We start from the raw sequence: 16,502 nt of genomic DNA, 5'->3' as shown, positions 1-16,502 counted from the left end.
AAACAATAGCGGCCCTCAAAGTCAACATTAATCATACCATCGATCAAATTCAATCATCGACGGTCTTTTGTACTTTTGTATATCGAGGGACTATATGCAAATCCTTCTATCTTGAAAAACATAACATTTCAGGAGAGCCAAAAAACTGTTTTTTAGGGTTAGAGGGTTTTGCATTTTAATAAAAATTAATTATTTTGATTTCATTTATGACGTCTGTCATTTTTAACGTAATTTATTTAAGATAACGGCTAATTTAATATTAGTGGTTAATTTCTCGAACGTTTTATGCTAATAATTACATAAGATTAAAAAAATAAACAATATTAAACAAAAAGTTATGGCAAAAAAGTTTTTTTTTTGAAGTTTGGATAAAAATAATGGTATGCCGGTGGTATTACACTCTTCAAATCTTGCAAATTCTTTCTCTTATTTGGCTGAATTGATAAAAGTGGACAACAATATAGAGACTTTGGTTCAATATGTCCAGTACAAGGCTGAATATGTACAGGCAGATCAATGTGATCTGTATCAAAATTTATTTATATTTTATGGTAGCATCTGGAACATATAAAAGAGATCTTAAATTAGACACAGTAGGATCGTTCTTTAGTCGTCCTTGTCTAATGGAAGAAAAAAACATATGTTTGTCATCATTGTAAATTTGAACAGTCTTCCAGGCTTCTCTAGTAATTCTAACTTAATTGATTGACAATTGTATAGATTGATTTTACAATTTAATCTCTATCTTCTCTAAGAACTTCTGTTCAACAACTTTATTATTATCCGCAGCAAAATTGGACAACCATTCATATGATGAAGGACTTATCATATTATGGTGCTCTCGACTTAAGGCTTATCATAATCTGAGAACAACATATTATGATAAAATTATTCATCATAAATATGGTTGCCACAAACATATATTTGTTTACTGTAACCATATATATGGTTGGTACAATCATGTGAATCGTAAATTAACCATATTATGGTTTCCACAATCATGTAAATGATTACTGTGACTATAATATTGTTAAAAATCTTGTAACACTATTTAAATGGTTACAGTAACCATGCCCAATTATATTTTTTCTCTGCGTGTGGTAATTAAATTCAGAAACGGCTTTCGCTATTTTAATAAATGATTGAAAAATGTAAAATTCATATGCAGCATGCAAAAATTAGTAAGAAAACATGTATTGCAAGAAGAAATTATTCCAAATAAATATTTGAAAAGATAGAGGGTTTTGCATTCGGAAAAAATTCATTGTATAAGATAGAGAAATAACAAAAATTCAAATAAAAGAGCAAACAAAAATATGTTCGTTATGAAATTCACATCATGGATGAGGGCTGTTTTACTGAACATTTTACCATCAAAAAGTCATTTTCGTGAAAATCAAAGATATATGGTTTTGAATATAGACCCTCGATATATTGTAAAATGTATCTATTTTAGTAATAAAAATCTAATTTTCAAATTGTGACATTCTTGCAGAAAGTGTAGGAATAAAGCTTTTTAATAATTGCTTCACAAATAATCTATATCGATATTTTGTCTCTTATGTGGTTTTGCATTTAAGCTAACGACAACTTTAGACAAATAAAAAGATAAGAAAAGTATAATTACGTACTTAAATGAACCAAAAGTAAAGCCCCCTCCAATTTATGTAAGGCTACAGACAACAAGTAAGAGTGCTAACCGAATCTTAATACCCTTCACAAAATTAAACGTAAAGATCAATATTGAAAAACATTTTTGGTGAAAAAGTGTTTTTTGTCTTATATCACTGTCATTTGTGGGTCGATTTTCTCGGATGATACATTGATGTATCAATATTATTTGTAAGTTATTTTGGACCTTCGAAGATATCTTACTTTGTTTTATTTAAATTTAAAGATAGGATGCGCTTAATGAAAGATAATTTATTTAAATAGGTGAAGATTGTAGCGATTGTAGCTCTCTATTTCTTCACAATTATGCTGCCCCGGTATGGACCTCATTTCACACTGACACTCAATGGCGGGGATTGCAGACGAACGAACCATATGTCATGATGACTAATCTGGATCACCTATATGAGAAAACCAGGTTGATGTCTCTTAGCCAACATAAATTGTCTCTTAGCCAACATATCTATGTATGGGTTTCGTTGGCGGTAGTCGTGACCGATTTTATTGAAACTCGGCATGCGTTCCTTTTTTGTTTCAATAAATGTATGTACCAAATTTCTAGACTTTTGCTTGGATATAAACAAGTTTATGCGAAAAAATCAATTTGGATTGTAAGGGCAGTGGACGATTTTGATTTAATTTTTTTTCTTAATGCCCTACGACACTCCTTATAATTTTTGCACAAAAATTGCATTTTTTTTGCATGGGCGGTATGCGGTGGGCATGGCCGATTTTAATAAAACTTAGCATATCGATGGCTTAATATAAAAAAAGGCGTAACTAATTATTTTTTTCAAAAATATCAATGAAAAAAGGCTTGAATTAAATAACTTCATTAAAATAAAAAATAAATTTTATATGAGAAATAAAATGTGATGTCTCTTCTTATTAAAAATTGCATTAAAACTTTTTTTGTGCCTAAAATTTTATGGATTTTATTAAGTTTATTCATTCTCCTGTAAAGTAACAAAAAATCGAGTTACGCCTTTTTTATATTAAGCCATCTTCTTTTGTTTCAGAAAATATATGTACCATATTTCTAGACTTTTACTTGGGTAGGAAAAATTTTATGGGAAAAAATCTATTTAGATTATATGGGCGTGGATAATTTTGATAAAATTTTATTTTTTTCTTAGTTTGGTCCATTTAATGCTCGGTGCCAAATGTTAGCGCTCTACTACTACCACTCCTTAAAATGTTTGCCAAAAAATGTATGAAGTATGTATGCGTCATTCCCTCTCACGACGATCAATTGGTCACGAATATATTAATGGCTACATATGTATATAACAAAGTCCTTAAAGAAAATTTTCCAGCGATTTCGGAAAGTGACCTTTAACAAACCAGACAACAACTCCTTTCAACTCTGGCACAATTAAGAGCCAGATAGTTCAGTATGTCGCCGTTTACACAGTAAGATTTTTCTCGCATGAGAGCTTACTTTATAGGCAAGAGAGGCAAGAGGTACAGATAGGGGTACACACTCTGGTGAACTTGCAATTCGTTTTGTGTTTTCGTTCGTAATACTCACAATCATGCACATTAATGTGCAAACTTTCTACAATAAAAATCTCTATGTGTGAACACGAATGAAAGTTTAAAGAAGAAAAATAAAATCTTATGCGGGAAAAATCTTACTGTGTAAATGAGGACTATTCTTAACTGTTGCCCTGTCTGCTCTTTCACAAGCTTGCGCGCCATTGACCTATGGTTAAGACCGACTGAGTTAAAATGGTTTCTCCAGCTTCCTTTAACAAAAACATTTTAATATCATTCAGGAAAGAATTTGGACGACATCAGACCTTTTACAATAACTATGAAAAACTACAACATTTTGCGAAATTCTACTATTTTAATCAATGAAACATTTCACTCCTACACGATTGTCAAACATCAGTTCCGCTTAAACCAGTATTTTTTTAATATTTAGGATTTTTAACCTAAAATGTTTTTAAATTCTTTACTTTAAGCTTCTGATTTTGTTACGACCTGATCTTAACTTTACAGATATTTCATATTTAAAGATATGTTTTGATCTAGTATCTCTACAATTTCCATTAGGGATTTTAACCCCTTGTGGACCAAGGCTTTAAATCGTTGAAAAAGTTTTATTTTTTTTATGAAATATTGAAAATAAGGACTTCAGGAAGTTATCTGCAAAAATTTAACTTTGTGGAGGACCTGCAAGGATCCGAAAGGGACCTGGTACCGTTTGGTCAGCATCAGCCAAAAGAAAAAAAATCATAGATTTTTGTTTAAATTTTATTGTTATATTGATTAGTTTTCTAACTTTTATAATATTTTCTATTACAAGTCTATTTTATGGTATTTTACGAAAAAGTATTTTTTGTCATTACAACATAAATAAACACCATAATGAGAACATGAAGTAATTCACCGTTATTCTGGGTAAGCGAGTTTGCCAATAATCAATATTATTCCAAAGATGATATTGTACTTCAAAGTACTTTTGGGCAAAAAGGGTCAAAATATGTTTTTTTTTTTCATTTTGTAAGCTTATTAAACAAATTTGATTTCATATTTTTCCATCACATTTGAAACAACTAAATCACTACTAATTTTCACTTTTTCTATTTATCCCCTATTTGCAATTAAACAACATTATATATTAGTTGCTCATATTTTATTTGAAATTAAATAAAATAACAGTTTTTATTATGGATTAGCAATGTTGGCACAGTTTTCTACATAACTATCAAATCTATTTAATTTTAAATTTAATTTGTATATTGCCATTTTATTGCAGGTATTATCAATGGATTGTGTTAGAGATGTTTTAGTAGTGATTAAAATTTCGTTCAGTTTAACCATACGAGTCTTCATTAACTTGGCACATTTGGTAGACGGAGCATCTTTATTATTGTATGGTGTGCGTTTGCAGGTCTTATCATTCAAACGATCAATTTTTTCAGCAATATCAATTAGATTAGCACAATTTTTTAAAATGTTTGTAATGGCATTAGTTGACTTTGCGTTACATGTCTGAATGTTGTAGGTAAAATCATTGACCGAGTCCTCCAAATTGTTTACCGAGTTTATTAAACAGTTGATGCCGCCTAAGTTTTCTGATGCCTTTTCCATATTTTCTATGTACCCGTAGGGGTTGGTACCTTGGACACTGGCCAAAACCAGGATTGAGGCAAATAATAAAAGCGATTTTTTACTATACATTGTATTGTTTGTAGTTGCACGAAGTTTATTTTTTGAATACTGAGATCTGAGGTAAAAATTGTTCTCTTAAATACTTTTTAGTGTATTTTCATATTTTAGCAGGTGCTTTAGAAATTTAATTTAATATTTTTTGTACTTTAAATTGCATATAATTGTTTGTTTAATTTTTAATTTCATTTGCAAATATTAGAGAAAAATTGAAGTGCCTATATCTAATATTCTCAGTAGCTAGTTATCATTTTTTTGCAACGATTTCTTTTTACTGACAGTTAAAAATAACACAGGTCTAGCAACAATGATTTTGGTGCCGCCAAAACTAAAACTGATTTTAAGTATATTCGATCGATACCATGATTCTAATTGTATATGTACTTATTTTTTCAATGCTACGTTTAGTTTTCGAGAAATTGCAAGTGTAAAAAAAACGAAAATAAACGTTTTTACATTTCTTTTTTAGATTTTCTACTCTCCTGTGTGATACTCCAACAGTAAATTGTCATCATATCTTCATCCTTGGTATTTATTTTTCATCACTTTTAAATTTAATGGAAACGTTCTTCTTGTTCTTAGCTATACGATCCAAGATTTTCAGGAAACTTGTCTAAATGACGGTGACTAAATTTGGATGTCTAAATAACTAAAAGATTTCCAAGCCGCGGTTTCTAAATCATTTATTGAATGCGTGAAATCGTTGTCTTTTATTTATTTGATTTCTTGAAATAAAGGCAAAGGATTACTAATGGGTCAAAATCGGAAAAAATATTTTTTAACCAAAATTTTTTTTTTTTAATTTTAAAATTTTTTTTTTGTTTTTTGAATTTTTTTTTTAAAAAAAAAAACTTTTTGTAAAAAAAAAATCGGGTTAAAAAATATTTTTTCCGATTTTGACCCATTGTAGGTCCAACTTACTATGGTCTTATATACGTCATTGCAAAGGTCTTTGAAATATCTATCATTAGATATCCATATTGTCTATATTAATGACTTAGTAATCCAGATGTAGGTAAAAAATCTAGGTTGTCCTGGTTTTTTCCTTATATCTCAGCCATTTGTGGGCCGATTTTCTCGATTTTAAAAATTTCTGTAGAAAATTTGTTTTGTATGGAACAAGTACTATTTGAATAATTCCAGGTCTTAAGGATAAATAAAGTAGCACTTTAAAACTATAAAGAAAAAAAACAAGTAAGAGAGCTATTCAGCTGTGCCGAATCTTATATACCCTTCACCAAATTATACTTCAAAATAAAAATTTTAAATATTTTTAGGTAAACAAAAGAATTTTTTTTCCAAAGTTGTTTTTTTAATTTTTTGGAAATTTTTTTTTTTAAATTTAAATTATTTTTTGATTTTCAATTTTTTTTTATATTTAGCGAAAACAAAACTTTTGGTGAAAAAAAATTCGGGTTAAAAAATATTTTTTCCGATTTTGAACCATTGTAGGTCCAACTTACCATGATCTGATATACGTCGTTTCAAAGGCCTTTGAAATATCTAGGTCAAAAATAGGTAAAAAGGTTGAGGTTGTCCTGGTTTTTTGCTTATATCTCAGACTTTTCCCGATTTTAAATAGCAACGGAGCCGGAAGAATTCCGGAGATATTGATGTATAAATCGTGTTTGTAAGTTATTTGGGGGCTTTGGAAAGTTGATTTCAACAGACAGACAGACGGACATGGCTTAATCGACTCCGCTATCTATAAAAATCTAGAATATATGTATACGATGGTCAAGGGTATAAAAATATAACAAAAATCGATGACATTTTACAGCAAAATGTGTGATTCGGATAGATAATTAGACTATATGGTATTTGGAAGTTCGAGAAAAAACATGCATTTGCATATAAATCCACCCCCTCTTAATATCTTAAACAAATTAAAATTTTTTAAGAATTTTTAGGATTTTTATCTGCTAATTGAATACTTGGAAAATCTGCCACTGTATTATCAACGACTGTAAATGAGAAAATCGGTTTCTTAACCCTTTCGCTACAAGTTTTTATTTGGGAAGCTTAAGAAATGGATTTTTTTAAAAATCTTTTGTTTTTTTAGGTTTTATTCAAAAACACACAATTTGTTTAAGCAATAGGATAATAGGACTTTTATTTGCACAGATTTGAATGTTTTTATGAAAAATTGAATCACTCCCTTACGGGTTTTCCATGCTTTTAATAAAGGTCAAACTAAATCCAGTGAAAGGTATATCAGGTATCAGGAAAAATATTTTTTACACAACTTTTTGAAGAAAATCTGAAAACCTTAACAAGTATTTAGATGGAGGAAGGTAGTGCTGAAATTCTCAACATATTGGTAAAAAATATATATTCTTCAAAGATGAAAGTCCAAAGGTTTTGCCAATTCTTATCATTTCTGTTTCGCCCAATTTCGATCGGACTCTTAAAATCCATATTTTATTTACTGCACATCTTGGACTGTAGACTTTAATGCTTGTCAGAAACAATATAAAACTTTTAACTCACGTTATCTAAATGAAATTGCTAGTTATTTAAAAAAAAAAATAAAAAATTGCGAGTTAGATTTCGATCACTTTTGAAATGTTTTTACCTGGTAGTTTATTTTCATTTTGAAGTGATCACTTTTAAAATGTTATTATCTTAACAGTTTATTTTCCAAAGAAACAATATAAATAGAGCACTTGTACCAATTCCAAATAATTATTGCATATTTTCAAATATAATTATCAATTACATAAATAATAATAATAATAAACAAAATGAATTCCAAAACCTATTTATTTAAATTTTAATGCATTATTAAGCAAATATTTATTAGTTTAATCGCTAGCGAAAAAGTATACTAAATTCATTAGACACTCTACACATGAAAAAAACTCAAAATAAAATAAAAATCGAAGATTTTAATCACAAAAGGTTAAGATTTTCCATATAATCGAACAAATTGTAAATCTTAGCTTAACAAGCTCTTAAATACCCCCGCTCTCACTAGATCACCCGAAAATTATAAGAAAAATCAATAAAAAAATATCAGCAAAAAGTTAAATGATCTGATAAGCCTAAGTTGCTGGTCTAGTTGAACACAAAAACTTATGTTCGCTCCAGATCCAATTAAATAATATTCATAATGTTTATTACATTTCAAAATATTGCTATTGTTTTCATATTTATGACGCTTATTATTGAACTTGTATTGACTTAAAATTATTTACATTCTAGTCTGCCCGTGTTAAAGTTCCTTTATTATATCTATCAACAAATAATGTCTATTTACTTAATATAAAATGGTGCATAGGCCAGATAGGTTTTAATCCATTTTTTTTTACTATAAATACATGGGAAATGTATTGTACAGCATGACAGTTTCTAACGATCATCTTCAGTCAGCACTTCATTGGATCAAGAAATGGATTTTAAGTTTCTAATTATATTCTTCGTAGCAGTCCTTACATCAGGCATATCTGCCAATGATACAACTGCTGCAACATCAGCTCCTACTACCACAACTGTTTCGGCCTCGGACCCCACAACCGAAATCCCGGCTGAAAGCACAACTGCAACTAACAATCCTGCTGAATCAACCACTGAATCTACAGGAACGACTAACGTTCCTGCCAGTGATTTGCCAACTGAACCAACAACTGCAAATGGCTCGGAAACCACCGCAACTCAGGACTCAACCAAAGAAACAACAACTAAATCAGCTGCTGAAACCACAACCGAAAATTCTTCTGAATCTACCACTGATGATCCAACAACCACGACAACTACCACCACTACGCCTAAACCACCACCATCATTCGCCGATGATGTTAATACAGCCACTCAAAATTTACTTGGCGTCAATTGTATGGTCCAAGCAATCTTTAATGTAGAAGATCTTGTTCCGAATTTTCAGTATGAAATCGAATCATGTGGTTCAAAGGCTAAAAAGGCAGCCGCTGCAACGTTAAAAAAAATTAAAAGTCTTCAAACTAAATGTTCAAAAGTTGTAAACATCAATGATAAAACTTGTAAGAATGCTAATTTTAATCAAAATTCTGATGCCGCTAAGCAGCCTACCGATAAGTGTATCAATGATATCAAAAAAGCCATGGATGAACTAAATGAAAGTGTTGCAACAACTATTGATAATGTTGAAAACGATTACAAAAAGGCCACTAATTTATGTGCCAGAATGGCCTTCTTAAAATTCAAATTAACTTTAAACAATTTCAATTCGATTATCAAAGCATGTGCAAACATTTCATCAAAAGCATAAAAAATAATAATTCATAATATAGTTAAAAATAAAATTTGATGTTATGGCTTCTTTAAAATGCTAAAATAAAATCCACTGTATGGAAAAGTGCTTAAATGTTTTAGTTAAATTATTTGAACATTTTTTTTTAATTTTTTTTAAAAAAAATTTTGCTAGTGAAACAAATTTAATCAAAAAAAATTTTTTTTTTGTTCCTTCGGGTTTAAGAATATTTTCCCCGATTTTGACCCATTGTCCATGGTCCGACTTACTATGGCCTTACATATACGCCGTTACAAAGGTCTTTGAAATATTTATCATTAGATATCCGTATTGTCTATATTAATGACTTAATAATCCAGATATTGATCGAGGTTGTCCTGGTATATCTTTTTATATCTCAGCCATTTGTGGGCAGATAGGTATTTTAAATAGCAACCGAACCGGGTCTATAGCGGATTTGAATCATGTCAATCATGATCATGTTTGCAAGTTATTATGTTTGCAATATAGAAACGGATAGACGGCCATGGCTATATCGACTCCGCTATCTAAAACGATTCAGAATATACATATCGTCACCTAAAATGCAAAATAACGTAACATCACTTTTCATAAGTTTATAGGAGAAGCAAAAAACGATATAAAATGAAAACTACTTGAGATATTGAAACAATATTTTCAAATCTGAATTACAATGACTCTAGAAATATATTTTATGAAAAAAAAATAATTTTTTCAAAGCACACTTTAAGATATGTGGCTTACGTTTTCTTGAATTGTTATTTTCTGAAACAAAAAAACGTATCATCAATATACATTTTTATGAATAAATAAAAACTTAAAGAAAAATATTTTTTTTTTATTTTAAATAAAAGCAGTTTATATATGGGGAATTTCATGTCAAGTGAACCAACTTTTGAAATCGATGTCTTCCGATCGGGATGAAATTTGCACCAAGGTTAGCTCTATTGGATAGTAACTCAGACACAATTTTTCAACAACATCGGTCGAGAACTCTCTGAGTTATAGGGGGTAAAATTTTGACAATTTGGTCAAACAGGGGTTTTTTCTTATCCATGTAACTTATTACCTATTGTTCTTAGCAAAATGTGTTCCAAATAGTATAGATAGCTATTTCTTCGATCTTTCGAAAAAAAATATTTAAAAAAAAAAATAAAAAATTTTTAATATTTTTTTCCGAAATCAAAAACTTTTTTGACTTTTTTTTAAAATACCCTATTTTTTTTTATTTTTTTTTTTTTCTTAAAATAAAGTTTAGATATTTTCCTTGAACACCTACTTGGTCGCTTAGTGGGATGCGAGTGGGATATCTATCAAAATAAATATTTTGTAACTCAAAACATAAAATTTTTGACTTTTTTTGCAAAATCAAAAACTTTGTTGACTTTTTTTTTCAAAATGGACCCTTTTTTAATCTTTTTTTTTAGGTCAAACAAAAGCTTAGATATTATCGTTGAAGACCCTTTTGGTCGCTTAGTGGGATGCGAGTGGGATATCTATCAAAATAAATATTTTTTAACTCAAGACTTACAATTTTTGACTTTTTTTTTTGCAAATACGATTTTTTTTCGAAATGGGCCCTTTTTTTAAAATTTTTTTTGTAGTCAAAAGAAAGCTTAAGTCCATTCCTTTAAGATATTTTTAGTCCCTTAGTGGGATGCGAGTAGGATATCTATCAAAATAAATATTTTGTAACGCAAGACATACAATTTTTTAATTTTTTTTTGCAAAATCAAAATTTTTTTCCAATATGGGCCCTTTTTTAATTTTTTTTTTTGCTCAAAAGAAAGCCTAGGTCCATTCCTTTAAGATATTTTTAGTCCCTTAGTGGGATGCGAGTGGGATATCTATCAAAATAAATGTTTTAACACAAAAATTGTATGTCTTGAGTTACAAAACATTTATTTTGATATATATCCCACTCGCATCCCACTAAGCGATCAAAACCATCTTAAAGGAATAGGCCTAAGCTTTCTTTATAGCAAAAAAAAAAATTACAAAAAGGGCCCATTTTAAAAAAAAGTCAAAAAAGTTTTTGATTTTGCCAAAAAATCAAAAATTGTATATCTTGAGTTACAAAATATTTATTTTGATAGATATCCCACTCGTATCCCACTAAGGGACCTAAAATATCTTAAAGGAATGGACCTAAGCTTTCTTTTGACTAAAAAAAAATTTTTAAAAAAGGGCCCATTTTGAAAAAAAATTCGAATTTGCAAAAAAAAGTCAATAATTGAATGTCTTGAGTTACAACATTTTTATTTTAATAGATATCCTACTCACATCTTCCTAAGTGACAAAATAGGTCTTAAAGGAAAAGACCTAAGCTTTCTTTTGAGCAAAAAAATTTTTAAAAAAAAGTCCCATATTGGAAAAAAATTTCGATTTTGCAAAAAAAAATTAAAAAATTGTATGTCTTGCGTTACAAAATATTTATTTTGATAGATATCCCACTCGCATCCCACTAAGGGACTAAAAATATCTTAAAGGAATGGACCTAGGCTTTCTTTTGAGCAAAAAAAAAAATTAAAAAAGGGCCCATATTGGAAAAAAATTTTGATTTTGCAAAAAAAAATTAAAAAATTGTATGTCTTGCGTTACAAAATATTTATTTTGATAGACATCCTACTCGCATCCCACTAAGGGACTAAAAATATCTTAAAGGAATGGACCTAAGCTTTCTTTTGACTACAAAAAAAATTTTAAAAAAAGGGCCCATTTGGAAAAAAAATCGTATTTGCAAAAAAAAAAGTCAAAAATTGTAAGTCTTGAGTTAAAAAATATTTATTTTGATAGATATCCCACTCGCATCCCACTAAGCGACCAAAAGGGTCTTCAAGGATAATATCTAAGCTTTTGTTTGACCTAAAAAAAAAGATTAAAAAAGGGTCCATTTTGAAAAAAAAAAGTCAACAAAGTTTTTGATTTTGCAAAAAAAGTCAAAAATTTTATGTTTTGAGTTACAAAATATTTATTTTGATAGATATCCCACTCGCATCCCACTAAGCGACCAAGTAGGTGTTCAAGGAAAATATCTAAACTTTATTTTAAGAAGAAAAAAAAATAAAAAAAAATAGCGTATTTTAAAAAAAGTCAAAAAAGTTTTTGATTTCGGAAAAAAAATATTAAAAATTTTTTATTTTTTTTTTTAAATATTTTTTTTCGAAAGATCGAAGAAATAGCTATCTATACTATTTGGAACACATTTTGCTAAGAACAATAGGTAATAAGTTACATGGATAAGAAAAAACCCCTGTTTGACCAAATTGTCAAAATTTTACCTCCTATAACTCAGAGAGTTCTCGACCGATGTTGTTGAAAAATTGTGTCTGAGTTACTATCCAATAGAGCTAACCTTGGTGCAAATTTCATCCCGATCGGAAGACATCGATTTCAAAAGTTGGTTCACTTGACATGAAATCCCCCATATATATATATAGATTTTTAATTTTATTATGTTTTTTTTATTTTAATTACTAACAACTACTTTTTTAAACTACAAAAGGTTCTTCATTAAATTTTCATTAAGACTGCAAAAAACATTCAATTACAACTAATTTATTAAAATAAATTAGGATACTACCTAAAATAAGCTAAAAACGATTAATTAATTAATTAATTACTCAAAGTGTATACGTTATTTTGTTGAAGAAAATCATATACTAGATGATACTTTAGTTTCAATTTTGGTTATAACTTTGTTATTTTTGATAGTAAAAGTTTAAAATTTTGTACACATATGTAATATGATATAGTGAATCGTAATCAATAATAAAATCAATTTCTAATTTTATGATGATACGTTGTTTTGCATTTTTTGCACCCGATGTGGGGTCGCAAATGAAAAATTGTAGAAATTACAAACGGAAATTGAATAATGTTTTTATTTTTTTTTTATAGAAGAAAATAAGAAAATAAGAAAATACCCTTCACTCATGGTGAAGGGTATAAAAATAATTGAAGGCAGAACTTAGAGGTGGAAGATAAAAAAATCATTATTAATACATAAAATTTAACAGCTGTCACGAAATGTATAGGAATGGTACTTATTTTTTGGAAATTATCGATAAATACCGATTTATCGTTGTGAAGAGAAGTGATGTCGACAACGACATACATAATAGGGGTGAAAATTAATATCAAATGAAAGGCATTTCACCTTCGTAAGAAGGGTATATATAAGTTCGTCATTCCGTTTGTAATTTCCACAATATAATTTTCCGACCCTATAAAGTATATATATTCTGGATCCTTATAGATAGCGGAGTCGATTAAGCCCTGTCGTCTGTCTGTTTTTTGAAATCACTTTTCTGAAGACCCCAGATATCTTCGGGATCCATTTCTTCAATAATTCTGTCAGACATGCTTTCGAGAAGTTTCCTATTTAAAATCGGTCCACAAATGTCTGAGATATGAGGAAAAAACCAGGACAACCTCGATTTTTGACCTATATCTGGATAACTAAGTCATTAATATAGACAATATGGATATCTAATGATAGATATTTCAAAGACATTTGCAACGACGTATATAAGACCATAGTTAGTTGGGCCTACAATGGGTCAAAATCGGAAAAAAAAATTTAACCCGAATTTTTTTTCTCCAAAAAAAAATTAAAAAACCAAAATAAAATGTTTAAATAAAAAAAAATTTAAAATTTAAATTTAAAAAAAATTTAAACCCGAATTTTTTTCTCCAAAAAAAATTTAAAAACCAAAATAAAATGTTTAAATAAAAAAATTTTAAATTTAAAAAAAAAAATTTAAATTAAAAAATTAAAAAAAAAAATTTTAACTAAAAAATTTTAAATTTAAAAAAAAATAAAAATTTTACAAAAAATTAAAAAAAACTGGAAAAAAAATATATTTTGTTTACCTAAAAATATTTAAAATTTGTATTTTGAAGTATAATTTGGTGAATATAAGATTCGGCACAGCCGAATATAGCTCTCTTACTTGTTTTTCATAATTTTTTTTTCCATCAAAAAAGTTTTCTGCTAAAAAGAATTAGTTTAATCTTAAACCGGTTTTTAAAAAAGTCTGGTTTTTATAAACACTAATTACGCTACCATTTGGAGGATATAAAAGTGATCTTAGTTGAGATGCCAAATGATCGTTCTTAACATGAGATTCATAAAATATTTATTGCGTTGACAATACAATGGGAACGTTTCCAAATATTCAATTATTGGAACAACATTTTTATGAAATTTGTAATTTTTTAGTATTTCATTAATATATAATTTTATTTTCTTCTATAAAAAAAAATAAAAACATTATTCAATTTCGTATGGAATTACGGGGTAATCTTATGAGTTGTTGTCACAATATAAAACCTATACCTAAATATCTTTAGTTTAATATACTATTTCAAATAAAATATGTATTATATTATCCTTTTCTTTCTTTCATTTCAGTTCGCAGTTACGATAATCATGCCAAATGTGGTTTAGTTTGGGTGCCACACGTTGTGGCTTATCGATGTCGCACTTGCGGCATATCACCGTGTATGTCAATATGTCGAGACTGCTTCAAGAAAGGCGATCATACGAATCATGATTTCAATATGTTTCTGTCACAAGCAGGCGGTGCCTGCGATTGTGGTGACACATCGGTAATGAAAGCTGAAGGTTTCTGCAGTGATCATGGCATTAATAATCGTGTCAACAAAGAGCCGGTACCGGCCAATCTTTTGGCTGTCGCCGAGGCAATAATGCCAAAATTGTTATTTCGCCTTTTGCAACATTTTCGCGAACACAGTGATGCCACTTCACAATCGTTCATTGTGGTTGCACAATTGTGTGATCTCTTCACGAATATGCTGATCGATTTGAATAATATGGGCGAAATAATGCGCAAAGTAATGACGAGGGCACTCATCAGTCAAGAGGTGTATAAACAGTTTGCTGATGTAAATTGCCTTAGTACTAGACATGCTAGAGTCTTGAAAAGGAATCGTGAAAAATATGAAGAGGCTCTTAATCGTTTTCCCCGACCAGAACCACCCGATGATTATAAACATTTGCCCGCTCTGGGAGAGAAGCTAGTGCACACAACCCTACTCGAGGAGTTTATATTTTGGACATTTAAATTTGAATTTCCCCAAAATTTGGTGTGCTTTTTGCTCAACATGTTGCCAGATCAAGACTACAAGGTACACTTGACCAGAACTTTCGTAATGCACTACAGTCGGATACCGTCGGTATTGGAAATGTCCAGAGATCCGGATACGTTAAGTAATCGTGTGGTACACATGAGTGTACAATTATTTTCCAATGAAAGTTTAGCTTTAAAAATGGTTAATGAACTATCACTGCTACATGTAATGATTCTATCATTGAAATTAATGATGTCCAAGATACTCATACAAAATACTTTACATGGTAAATTATTTATTAATTATTTTAGAAATTATAAACTATAATGAAATTTTATTTTTTATTTTTTTGCAGATCCTAGGAAGAATTTCCATTTTGTTATTGATTGCACACGTCAAGTTATGAAAGATCATTGTTATTGGCCTTTAGTGTCTGACTTTAATAATGTTCTTTCCCATGAATCAGTGGCTTTGGTTTTCCTGCGTGATGACAATCTTATTGATATGTGGTTTCAATTTCTTTCCATGCTGCAGGGCATGAATGTGAATGTTCGTGAAACAGCCTCACATGTAGAATTTGAACCCAATTCATATTATGCTGCTTTTTCATGTGAACTGGAAGCCAGTGCTTATCCAATGTGGTCAATTATCTCACACTTGCAAGATGGCAAACATGCTCATTTGGCCAAAAAGATTATTACCTATTGTGTTAATATGCTGCATGAATGGTTGGATGCCATTTATTTTCCAGAACCAAAAATTTCCCAAGTAAGTTTTGTGATTGACACACATTTTGTTATTTTTTACAATGAAATGATTTATTTATTTTACGTTATGTTGTTTTCTTGTGTTTTTAGGAGGAAATGCTGCATGCCTCGTTTCATTTTCCATTACATCGGTATTTGGCTGCTTTTGTTTGTCAAGCGGTTACCAAAATGGGCATGTCTTTGTCGGAAGTTTTACCCACTAGATCGTATATTTTACCATTATTGATGATGCATCCTTTAAGAGTGCAGGTGAGTTTAAATATTGTTATTAATTGTTTAAGTTTATATTTGGGTGAAAATAATTAAAAAGTTGTTTAAATTATTGGGTATATAACATAAAAATGTGGGAGTTTTTCAAATGTTTAGCTTTTATTTTGAAACATTTGTACAATATAAAGTAATTCAAAGTATTGGTCGTTGTTAGCTATGATATTTTCCCATCTTTCTGGCAACATATGGATTCCGCGCCAAAAAGAACTGCACATCTTTTGAGACCAAGAACAAATCAAGCCAATTTCGGATACTCTGAAGTGAAGCGT

At 29.4% G+C, this 16,502-nt stretch overlaps 1 protein-coding gene across 1 annotated transcript in view; it reads left to right on the top strand.

Annotated features, from left to right (window-relative positions):
- Nucleotides 1-16,502, top strand: part of Ubr3 (Ubr3 ubiquitin ligase) — a 92,978-nt gene that overhangs the window by 32,720 nt on the left and 43,756 nt on the right. Inside the window, exons 2-4 of the mRNA XM_065507695.1 lie at nt 14,517-15,482; nt 15,552-15,964; nt 16,054-16,212. Coding sequence (XP_065363767.1) covers nt 14,517-15,482; nt 15,552-15,964; nt 16,054-16,212 — 1,538 coding nt within the window. The remainder of the gene's footprint in view (nt 1-14,516; nt 15,483-15,551; nt 15,965-16,053; nt 16,213-16,502) is intronic.

This window comes from Calliphora vicina, chromosome 4 (assembly GCF_958450345.1).
Source record: "Calliphora vicina chromosome 4, idCalVici1.1, whole genome shotgun sequence".
Classification (NCBI taxonomy): Eukaryota; Metazoa; Arthropoda; class Insecta; order Diptera; family Calliphoridae; genus Calliphora; species Calliphora vicina.
This window is presented reverse-complemented; position numbering and strand designations above follow the sequence as displayed.